Source organism: Anthonomus grandis, chromosome 15, assembly GCF_022605725.1.
Source record: "Anthonomus grandis grandis chromosome 15, icAntGran1.3, whole genome shotgun sequence".
In the NCBI taxonomy this organism is placed as follows: Eukaryota; Metazoa; Arthropoda; class Insecta; order Coleoptera; family Curculionidae; genus Anthonomus; species Anthonomus grandis.
In genome coordinates this window covers 1,853,728-1,866,571 of record NC_065560.1, presented here as the reverse complement: position 1 = coordinate 1,866,571, position 12,844 = coordinate 1,853,728, and the positions used below count along the sequence as shown (strand labels likewise).

General features: G+C 30.5%; 1 protein-coding gene across 1 annotated transcript; it reads left to right on the top strand.

The window, feature by feature from the left end:
* The first annotated feature begins 1,288 nt into the window (after window positions 1-1,288).
* LOC126745120 (glutathione S-transferase 1-like) lies at window positions 1,289-9,537 on the top strand. Its single transcript, XM_050452839.1, has 4 exons — window positions 1,289-1,461; window positions 1,751-1,918; window positions 7,892-8,092; window positions 9,097-9,537. The coding sequence occupies exons 2-4, from the start codon at window positions 1,778-1,780 to the stop codon at window positions 9,409-9,411; spliced, it is 657 nt and encodes a 218-aa protein (XP_050308796.1). The 5' UTR covers window positions 1,289-1,461; window positions 1,751-1,777; the 3' UTR covers window positions 9,412-9,537.
* The last annotated feature ends 3,307 nt before the right edge of the window (window positions 9,538-12,844 follow it).

The window sequence follows — 12,844 nt, the reverse complement described above, 5'->3', positions numbered from 1 at the left end:
ACTGCCTGAAAGAAATAAGTAAACTACGTCAATTTCTTAAGAAATTTGCTTCAGCTGACACATTAATTATCTCCCAATTAGAAAAACAGAAGAGAATAGAAAACGAAAAACAAGAAAACTGAGAAAGATAACGCATAATTAAGAAAAACTGAGGATAATGTTCGTAAATTGAAGATTTTGCTGCTCCTTGACTTCATATGTCTATGTCTAAATGAAGTCACAGGTTCGAAAAAAATTGCAAAATTAAAAAAAAAAGACAGAACTTGAATCAGTTCTAGATTAGTTTAATGCTGCATTCGTGCTGTACATACACTGGATTCCAGATAATAAATTGGATCAGACGCTCTGTTTGTCAAGTAACTCGTCCTTCAAGTGATACTCTAATGATGCTCAGTTTTTTTACGATTTCGAAAAATAGCCATCCTCTAGAAAAAGAGGTTTCAGAAAAAAAGGTCTAAAGCTAAAACAGATCTACTAACGTCAAAGGAAACTCCTTCAAAGGTCGCAGTAACCAGATCACAAAAAGATGCATTATTTTTCCTTCTTGGGTTAAGTATATTATTTATATTATCAATCAGTTTTTGCTCTTGAAAGCACTTTGATTTGTCCAGTCCAATATTTATTTAATTTAACTTTTCGCTGCCCTATACTTTTCCTATGGTATAAGTATGTTCTTCTAGGTTGATTGGATCCATTTGAATGATACCATAGGATTTAAGCTTACTTAATACTTTAACTGCATGATTCACTTTATCAAAAGCCTTGGAGAGGCTTTTAAATATCTTTTTATTATAACACTTCACTGGCCTACACTAGTCCATTCAGGTTTTTTTGCTACTGTGTTATTAAGTTCTTCTGGGTTTCATATTTCTCGGATTTCAAGATCCATGTTTATAAAATTATTAATTGGAGCTATTTGACTTCTTTTTGTCATAATAACAAAACAGAAGTCTACTATTAGTCTTTTGGATTTCAAATTTCCAGTTTTTTTTACTTCGATATTGAACAATCCAAGTTAGATTTTGAAGCGAAAATTTTAACCTGGCTAAGAGTAACGAAGAATATTGTAAATGAAGCATTGATAATATGACGAAAAATTATGCAGTATCATTCTTTTTCCAAAATCCGATTATTATAAAGTTTGGATTACTTAATAATTTGGCTTGGACAAATGTTTGTTACTCAAATTTTGGTAGTATCCATAATGTCAATACTTCATTTAAAATTCAAACACAGTAGCCTCATTATAGTCCGTTTATATTTTCAGTATAAATATTGACAATACAGAGGTTATCACTATATTAATTTAAAAATAATTTTTTTTCTTATCTGCTTAATAAGAATAATATAATCAAAACTAAAAGTCATGTGTCTTATCTAAACAAATATAATAGGAATTGGGACTTGTACTTGGAATGTTGTATTAACATAATTTTCAGTGAACAATATGACAAGACGTAGGTAAGTAAGAATTGATTAGATTAAAGAAGAAGAACTTAAACATTATTTAGTACAGATAATTTAATTTCTTTAAGCAATAATTCGCCGATGTTCCACAAATTCGTACATGCGCATTTTATCAATGTCGAGTAAGGTCACAATAATTTATCAATTTAAAAACTTTTGCACACATATTTGGCAAAAGTCTACATATCGCGTAGCCAGTTGTTGATTTTAATTTTTAAATTGTTATCAATTAGAATTTGCTTTCCGATCAGATTGCTTTAAACCGATTCATTGTAATTTCTAGTATCTGAGTTAATAGGCAACGTGAAAAATGGCGCCGACTTTGTACATGTCTGAAGTGAGTCCGGCCTGTAGGGCCGTCATGATGACCGCGAGGACTTTGGGGTTGACCCTTAAGGTTAAAAAAATTGATTTGAGCAAGAAGGAGCAGCTGACACCACATTTTATCAAGGTAATGTTTAGTTGGGTTTATTGCCGATTCTTTAAGTAATTATGTAATGAATTTATTTATTTAACCAATATTTCTAACTTAAATTATGTGTATTTTTGTTTAGGTTTTTTCAAATAATCTTAATAGAAAAACCTCTTCTTTGGTTTCTCCAGTAACTACGTCTAGGGTACTTACAACTTTAATTCTGAGACTGATTCTTCTCTTCTCAGTTCTATAATTTTTTATTTTACGGTTATTGGCCCATTTACCATTTTGTCACGACTAATTTTTTTTACATTATTCTTTTTTGAAAATACAGGGTGTTTCCTAACTACGGTACGAAACTATACAGGGTGAATCGTTAGGTCGTTTTATGAAAAAAAGTTCCTATGAACGTATATCGGGAGTTGCTTTGTTTCTGAGATACAGGGCGATGAAGATTCAAAAAAATAACGGTATTTTAAAAATACTATAACTATCCTTAAACCGATTTTGTTGAAACTTGGTGCAGTTATTTAAAGTTATAAGACGCTTATTTAGCTGTAACTAGATTGAAATTATTAGGTCCAGTGGCGTGTTAGTGGGCACCACATGCTTATTGTTGAGAAAAAAACAAGGCCAATAATTAATTGTTTTGCAGCTTTTTATTTATTTTTGTATTTAAGCAACTAAAAATACAACTTTTTCGTATCTTATATTATCTTCATATCTAGCTTCGTTTTCGAAAAAAAAAATTTAAATATCTTTAACTCATTCTAAAAATTATCCATGGACGACAACATGAAATAAAAACCTAAAATTCGATAAACAATTTCGACCTTAAAGTACATGAGCAAAATGTCCACCCTCCAATGCACGACTTTTTGGTCTCTTGTGTCTTGTTTACTATGATAATAAACATTCAACTTCTACGATTTTTATTATCAGATTTTTGAAATACAACAAACTAACAAATACATTGCTTCTTATGACAAATAATTGGCAAGTCCATTCAAGTAACTCCTTTGTACCTACCTGCTTTGGAGACCAGCTGACAGTGATAGAATTTCTATAAGTAAAATTCAGCTGTCAATTAGCAGTGATTCAATAAATTTCATAAAACAACCTAACGATTCACCCTGTATAATTTCGTAACGTAGTTAAAAAACACCCTGTATAGTATTTTTTCACGGTAAAAAAACAACTGTTTTTGTATTTAAGCATTCTGCTATTAAATTCGGCACCTATCAAGGAAATTTGCTATATTCAATGAAATTATTGAATATCACAATCTAAAGTTATAGAATTAATTTTTTTACCATTTTTGGTGGGTTTTTATGGCGCATTCGCCATTTTCTCTGGTTAACGTTTTTTTTTTAGTCATTATTTGCAAATATGGCATTGTTTAACGGCGTATTTAATGTGGTTTCTTTATCCATAAGTAGAAAATAATAAAATTATGTTTTTTTAAACTTAGGCATTCTGCTATTGAATTCGGCACCCATTAAGGGAATTTGGTATAGCAAAAAGGTTTACTGAATATTTTTCACTCTCGTAAAACTCACGATTTTTCCAGGGTATTACAAGCTACATCCGAATCTTATAAAAAAAAAAAAACACTAATTGCAAATTATATTGGGATTAGGGCATCATAACAAAAAACTGTAACAAAATTCTTCTATTTATTTTATATTATACTATTATATCTAAGAAAGATTTAAGAAAACGGTACTTATTATAATACGCACTCCTACATTTATTTACTTAAAATTAGATGAAAGAAAAAAATACCAATTCATTTCCAGTCGAAATCTTTACTTGTTTTGTTTGGTTTTTTTACGCACTCTTTCACATATACAAATTCAAGAAAAGAATAATCTTCATTAATTAAGAAATCATTTTTTTTAATAATTAACCACTATGCAATCACCACTTTCTCCTCAATTTATGATGATCCACTAGTTATTTTTTTAGAGACTCCTAGTTTTTTTAATGATAGATCTTTTTAAATTCATCTACTAAAATGAACCGGTAGTTATATTTTCAGAAACCGCTAGTTGCTTTTATTATACGCGTTGATTTATGTTCAATTCATCAAAGATGACACGCTAGTAATTTTTTAGAAACCACTAGTTTGTTAAACGATGAACAAGACAACGACTCCAAGACTGATTAGTCTCCTCTCATTTTCATAATTTCTTAATTTTAATTTTTTTTCGGATATTGGTTTTTATGGATCACGTTTTAGTGATTATTTCATAATATGATAGTATAGTATAGTATAGTATAAGTTTAAAGCATTTTAATATTTTTTTAAATTTAAGCATTCTGCTATTGAATTCGCATTAATGGACTTTTTGACTCTTTTTCTATATTGATCACAATCTAAAGTTACAGAATACGCTTTCAAAAGTCTTGGAGATGCAATGCAAGACTCACAATTTTTTTTTTAAGAAAATCTGTCCAAGACTGATTCATTTTTTATCGTTTCAATCATTTTTAAATATTAATTATTTTTCATTTATTGGTTTTATGGCCCATTCGCCATTTTGTCAGGTTTAATTGTTTCATAATATGATATAGCTTAACAGTGTTTTTAATGTGATTAAGCATAAAGCATTTAAAATTTTTTTTTTTCAAATTTGAGCATTCTGCTATTGAATTCGGCACCCATCAATAAAATTTGCTAAATAATGGAATTTCTGACTCTTTTTCTATATTCATCACAGTCTAAAGTTACAGAATAATAAAGTTACAATTTTTTGAAAGAAACTCTGTTTAAGACTGATTCATTTTTCAATCAAATTTCTACCCCGACCTTGATTCCGATTTATTGCTCGTTGGTTAGTTTGATAATTTCGGTTTGCATAATAATTATTATTATTATTTCCCGGAGTAAAGTGCCTTGCACCTTGTCTACCTCTAAAAGAACTATTAAATCTACCCCTATTAATATTAGTATTTCCACGAAAATATTGGGTGCGACCACGAGTATAAAATAGATTGGACGAAGGGACACTCGAAAAATTTGCAACTTCTTTATCTTTCGCTCCTATTATAGCGTCTTTTAGATTCTCGTAATTTCTAGCTTTTATTATTGTTTTTAAATTACTGTCTCGCAAGCCATTCGTAAAAGCACATAGCGTATTTTTCATTTACCGACCTAAGAATACAATAATCAATCGATAATTTTTCTATATTACGCCCATAAGCATCAATACTTTTATGACCTTGTTTTGAGTAAAATAATTGGATTGCAAGAGCAGCCGATGATTTTTTCGTAAGAAGGTGTTTTTTCATATCATAAATTAACTCTTCGATAGTGTTATAGGTTGGTTCCAAGCGTATTTTAGCATTTTGTGTTAATTTAACTTTAAGCACATATTTGATAAGTACAGCTTTACCCTCATTACCTAGCATTTCGCTATACATCTCAATTGCATCACTTATCTGTTTGGTGGAATCTTCCGATTCATCCATGTTAGGTAATGTGGATGCTGCTGTTTTTATGTCAAATGTGTCTGTCATTTTGGTCACTGATTTTTCGCCTATAACACTACTCTCTTCGACCACTTCTGTAGTTACTCGTATATTTAATTTTAATGCATTAATGATTTCTACTCTTCCTAACAAAACTTCCTTACACTGATTAATATTTAAAGTAATTTCTTTAACAAGTTCACTAGCTAACTTAAACACACCTTCCTGGTGTTCAGATTTGTCATTAAAACTCCTTAAATTGATCATCAAGTTTCTTTAACTTATTAAGAAATTTGTTTACGCGCTCAATATTTTCTCTACGTCCTTGAGGCTCTTTTCTAATATTACGTCTTAACTGTACAATATTTCCTAATAATTCTTTAAATTCGCTAACCATCGATAATTACTTGAGAAAAAAAATATATAAAAATAAGCGTATATACTACTAAAACATTTAATCTGTTCTTACTCTTTAACCTCTATATAGATCATTCTACTAGAATCCATAACTATAGACTTCTCCATATTTATCCACTTAACACTAAAACTCATTAACTACTAAACTCACTACTCACTGAGGTTCTGCTTAGTTCATTAAACTAGTTCTTGACTTCGCGTAATTTCACGTCTTATTTTAGTCTCTAGGGTTTTCTTTGCCTGACCACATTAGTACCAAAGGATACAGGTTATTACGACTGTACCACCAACCAACTGCAAAACTTCCATTGTCGATACGCCATTACGTCCATCAGAAGTAACGCCGCCACTATTTCCACTTTGTGCTATTATAACTTCTTCCTTGGATTGTGTTTTACCCATTTTAAGTATAGTTTTCAACTTTCTTTTCAGGGAAACTGGACTCTTTTCAAATAGAGCCACAAATAGCAAACTTTTTAGCTAGTAGCCTTTTTAATCTGTGATGGAACTTGGCCCGGTAGGCATTGTGCTGCCACTATAAAACTTAACTTAAGGAGGTGCGACTGGCAGGATCGCCATATAATATTCTTAGTTTAGAACGTATAGTACGTACTCAAATTAAAACACACATTCTCTACTAAAACCAAAACTATATTATTTCCATTCAAGTATAATAACCTTCTGTTTGATAGCTAACTTGCTTACGCTATCATAATTAATCGACCTACTTATAGGGTAGAGGCAATAACCTTACATTAACACTTATTTCCTTTATGATTTCGCATAGAAACAATAAGCCATCGCAGAATTTTTTTAAAACTACTTTTAAGGGTCTTTAACCTATTGCATACTACCACAATGCAAGACTCTTATCGTTTCAATCATTTTTAAATTTTAAATATTTTTCATTTATTGGTTCACCATTTTGTCAGGTTTAATTTTTTTTTTTAGTGTTTCATAATATGGTATAATTTAACAGTGTTTTTAATGTTTTTATGTAAGTTTAATTACTTTATCCATAAGTATAAAGCAATTAAATATTTTTTTCTATTTAAGCATTCTGCTATTGAATTCGGCACCCATCAATGAAATTTAATATATTTAATGGACTTCTTGAACATTTTTTTATATCCATCCAAATTTAAAAGCATAGAATATATTTTTTAACACTTCTAATTCGAATTCCTACTTCTGCTATCATTGATCCGTAAGTTTCCACACTGTCAGTAACTATCTCAATTCATTTCTTACCTTCTACACTATGAAACTTTTATTGTGTTTTAATATTTCTTTGCCTAATTACTTCAGATGTCAATGTGCCTCAAAACATAAATCTAAGCATTCTGTCATTGAATTCGGCACCCAACAAGGCAGTTTCCTATATTTACACAGTCAATAAGTTATAGAATAAAATAATATTGAACAATTCTAATTCTATTTTGCACCTCTGTCACCATTGATCCTGATCCTTAAGCTTCCCCACTTTCGATATCTATCTCAATTCTACTATTACTTACTACACTAAGAAATTTTTAGTCTTTTAACATCCTAATTTGTCTCATTACATCAATGTGACAAAAAACATACATTTTAGCATTCTGCCATTGAATTCGGCACCCATCAAGGGAGTTAATGGACTTGTGTGCTATATTTAATGGACTTGCGTTTCAAGTTAGTTGCTTAATTAAGCTTAAAACTGTTCCAGTGTCTTCATGACTGAGAAACCTTCCTATAGCTTATAACTGGTTATAAGATGATTGATTTTTTGTAGTTTGCCCTAATTTTTTTTTACTAAATGTATTTAAGTACTCAAATTTATCGCATGATCAAAGACTAATCAATCAAAATTTATCATTATCTTATACAAACATTTCACTCCTAACCAGAATAGTTCTTTTGTTTTGGCTACACTCAGCATGTTTGTCAAAGACTTCATCAAGATCAGATATTAAAACTTAAGTCACGAAAATGTAAATTTTGAATTAAACTCTAAATTATTTATAATTGTACCTGTTGAGATAAAATTGTTATCAGCAGACATACTTAAAAGATATTTTTAATGTTGGATAGTGATTTCTACAAATCCTATTTCACTTATCTCTTAATGGTCGATTCCAGATTAATCCTCAGCATACCATTCCAACATTAATAGACAACGGGTTCGTGACTTGGGACAGTCATGCCATCATATCGTTCTTAGTAGGAAAATATGGAAACGACGACGAACTCTATAGCAAAGACGTCATGGAGAGAGCACTTATTGACCAAAGGCTACATTTTGATTCATCCGTTGTTGGAAACTTTATTAGGACTGTTTTGGTAATATATTTCTTATAATATCTGTTACTATTGCAAAATATGAATCGGTTCAATAATGAGAGAAGTATGGAGATCGATCTTACGATTCTATAGTTCTCCCTCGCCTCTCTGTTTCTCAACTCACGCACTCAAGACCTAAGTTTGCCAGACGTGTTACTAAGCTACCCAAACTTTGTGGCATTCAAACAGATTTGAGCTTAAGAAATAAAGTTGGCTGCTGAATAGATAATGATGAATAAGGGCTTCTTTGCCCTTCAAAATCAATATAATATATTACGGAAATTTTCACAAATACACATCCAATTTATAGACATAACTTGACAGTTATAATATAATTCATAGTACTAACTATAGATATTTTAACAAAAATTAATGTGATTCTTATTTTTCATATTATCTCAATTAAACAATGAATCCATTAGGATGAAACGAAAAATTTTACTAGAGCAGAAATTAGGCCTGTGTTAAACATTTTTCATTTCCTACATTGATACAAAGGCAAAAAAAAAGTTGTTGTTTCTTTTGTAAGTAAATAAATATGTTAATCTACTATAAGGAGCAGCGAAGCGGAAGAGGCACAAGTAGTAACTAGGAGGAAATTAAAAATTCTAACAAAATTGCCAAACAAGTGAATCGTCTTTTAGGGGATTATAATTTTATGACAAATGGCAACTACGTAAACTGATAATCAAAAATAATTAAACTTTAAATTACTTTATCAATAACTTTATAAAACTATTATAATTTCGTGTAATAAACTGTGTTAGTTCAATATTTAAATTTTTTTGGTTATGACTTCCCTCGATTTTTTAAATTTTTTTTTATAATGGCACCTGTTTCGCCTTTTATTATTATTTCATTTTTATCTTTGTAGTAATTATATTTAGTTTTAGTAATACGTTTCTATATTTCTTGTACTGCGCCTCACTTTCCACTGAAATTTTTTTTATATCAACATAATTGATAATATAATTTAAAAAAAAAATACAATCACCTAATTTCAGAATCCAGTACTGTACGAAGATAAACAAATAAAAATCGAGGACCACAAAGAAGAGATCCATAAAATTTACGCTCTAATGGAGAAATTCCTGCGTAGCTTTCCATGGATCGCCGGTAAAAAGATCACTATCGCCGACATGAGTCTGATTCCTTCCATAACCTCTTTGAACGTCATCATGCCAATTAAGAGCGACGAGTATCCGAACCTGACGAGCTGGATCCACAGATCCGAAAATTTACCGTGTTTCATGGAAAACCAGAATGGACTGAATCAATTACGCGACTTGTTGCAGAGTCGGTGTTGTTGTTCCTGTTAGGGGTTTGGGGATAATATTATTGAATTTTTATATAATGTCTTTGTTTTATTTTAGAAATAAGTTTTTGTCTGTATATATTGATTATATAAACGTATTTTATTATAAATATAATGTGTTATTTAGTAACTGATCAATCTTCATCAATTAAAAAATATTTTTTTTTTTAAACTTTAACCACTATGTAATCATCACTTTCTCCCATTATAATACCCTTTGAATTTGAATGAATTTATGATGACCCACTAGTTATTTTTCTAGAAACTCCTAGTTTGCCAAATGATGAAACATTTTTATGCATTATAATCGATCACTAACAATCTGTTTTTGAAAATCTCTTCTTTGGTTTTTCCAGTAACTAACTTTGACTCCAAGACTGATTAATCTCCTCTCATTTCTATAATTTCTTAATTTTAATTATTTTTCGGATATTGGTTTTTATGGCTCACTTTTTAGTGATTGTTTTATAATATGATATAGTTTATTAGTGTTTTTAATATGTTTAATTTATTCATAAGTATAAAGCATTTAAATATTTTTTTTAATTTAAGCATTCTGTTATATAATGATAACATAAACGTATTTTATTATAAATATATTGTGTTAATTAAAATCGGTTTGCTATTTGGTAACTGATGTGAGTTTCATTTTGATGTTATTTTTTAACCTTATTCGTCGTCGAGTTTTTGAAGTAACAACACCGAAAAACAGCTGCAGGATTATACGGTTGACTGACGATAAAGTTCTGGAAACTAGCATGGAAATCGTCCTTATCCACAAACCCCATAAGGTGGATAAAAATTAATGATTGAAAAAATGGAAATCAGCTAAAAACTATGAATTTTATGAGACATTATTTGGAAACTTTCATCATCTTTACTTTAATAAAAGGCTATTGTATCCACTTAAGTTGATCTTTCGCCAAAAATGTCGATTTCTTTAAATTTAAACTCATTTATTATCACAGTCCTGCTGCATCTGAAGAACGTTATTGCCTACTCCATACAATATTGATTCTTCTGCAAAAAACGCTACTTCGCACCTTTGAGTTACATGTACATAGTTCATCATTAATCTATGACAACAAAATAGTCCTATAAGAAAGTAACACTGAAACCACTTTAAAACATTATTTCTAACTTCCAAATGCTCTTTAAAAATACAGCTACAGGTAGGCATTTTATTAGCATTAACTATACGAATAAAAATAGAATCACATGAGTGATTTTCACGGAAGCCTGACTGCACAGCCCAAGCAACACACGATAGTTAAATAAACGTTCATTTTTGGTTGAACTTCAACTATAAAAATCGCATAAAAAGTCCGCGTAATATACCTTGAAGGATCTCTAAAATAAATTTTGTCCTTGTTTAGTTTTGAGCAAATTTGTATTCTTGAGTTCTTTTTATTTGGTATAATTTTTGTTTTATACACGTTAATGCGTTTCCTATTTTCTTCTTGATTTCTTTGTATGATATTCCATTATTACACTATAAGATATGATTTTTTTTTTAATTTAGCACCCTGTATCTCAAAAATTAAGACGTTTAGGACATATGTTCATAAGAACTTTTTTTCTTAAAATGGGTCCAGGTATTAGCACGTCTTTAAGGAACTTGCGGAGGAATTTATTTATCGGTTCCAAAGGATTCTTTAAACCTACAGAAAAGGAAATACGTGGGTAATTAACACATACAACCAACGCCAACCCTGTTTTTCCTTACCCCGTGAACGGGTCATCCTCATAAATTAATTAAAATTTCTAAATAAAAATAACTTGCTCCTCGACCGACAATTGAGCCCACGATAATTAAATTTATCTGCGGTTTTCTCTTTAATCAACCTCACATGTAAACTTACGTGGTCCGTTTTAATTTAGATCGATGCAATTAGGGCTTCGCTTTGATGGCCCTCGGAGAGGCAAAAAATCATTATCTTCGGAATTCAAGTTGAAAATCTCGCTAGTCAAGGGTGTTTACTCCCGGGATAGCTTTGGGGCCAGTATAATTAGTTTAATTAAAAGGCGATCGTTTATTACTACTTGTAAAAATTAATGAAATTAGTGAAGTTTTTTTGCACACTGCATGTAATGAAGAGTGTTATTTTTGGCACTAATTACTCTCTAATTTTCTTTTGATCAAAGAATTTGTCAAAAAAACCTATTTTTTCATCCACTCTTTTGCATCAGTCTCTTAAATTTGCTTTATATTTTCCTGGTGATATTTCGAAATATTTAAATTGAGATGGCAAATTTACTGTATCATCCATGGCGTCGAGAAATCAGTCACCCCGTGTTTACAGGTAATGCACAAATAATACGATTATTACATTGTGTACGCGGATTTCGCATGTCGTACCTGATTGGCTTAAAATTTAACATTGACCGATGACCGATGGGCCTAGGTGCCAAATACATGTACAGAATCTTTAAATGCTACCGGGAAACCTAAAAAAAATAGGAAATGCATTAACGTGTATGAAACTCAATAATCATACTGAATAAAAAAGCCGTTAAGTAATATTTTATTTTTCAATACGTCCTTAATATAACTAATAAAAAATAATTTTGCCTCGTAGTAGAGTTTCTGTGCTACTTGGGCTAATATCGATATTTTTTTTAATGTTTTGTTAATGTTAATTCTATATTACATACAGGTAAACACGTAGGTGCATGAAACAAATTTGTGAAACTCACATCTAGAGATAGGATTGTACTGTAAATTTTCTAAATAAAAAAATAAATGTAATATTAGCAGCAACTGGATAGTGCTAGTTAAATTGGGGATCTCAATATAATTGAGCCCAATTTCTGAATGTAACATCAAGTAATCAGGATGTTGCGAGTATTCAAGTCCCTAAGGATTACGTTGGAAAAGTAAAAGAAAAGAACGAAATTGAATTGGGTGAAAAAACTAAAAAAAAAAAACAGTAATCAGCAGAATTAGCTAAGATCCTTAATTAGTGATAAAAAAGTCTTATCAGTGATAGAAATTGCCTTAAAAAAATGCCCTGCATTAAAGAGTTTTCGAATAATCTTCCTTAACAAATTAAATACGCATGTTCTGCTACCCACACACTATTAGCAGTCGAACAAGTAAACACAGTTCGCGCATCTCTGTTGTAGCGTTCACCCCCGTGAGTTATTTTCCAAAAGGAAACTCCGTCTGGACTCTTAGTTTCCTTCGGGGTATCGGGTGGTGCACAAGTTCGTCGCTTTTATGTCGCATTTATCGCGTCAACGAAGTTTCCGCGGGAAAACTTTAAGTCATGCATACTAATCGTCGTTACGACTTGTTATCACTGGTTTTGTAAACTTTTTGTTTGATGTTATATGATGATCGTTTTTTGCTTACTATGAATAATGGGTATGTTAAGTTTATATTTTATTATTTACTTGAATAGGATTTTATGTAGTTTATTATGCATTTTTTTGCA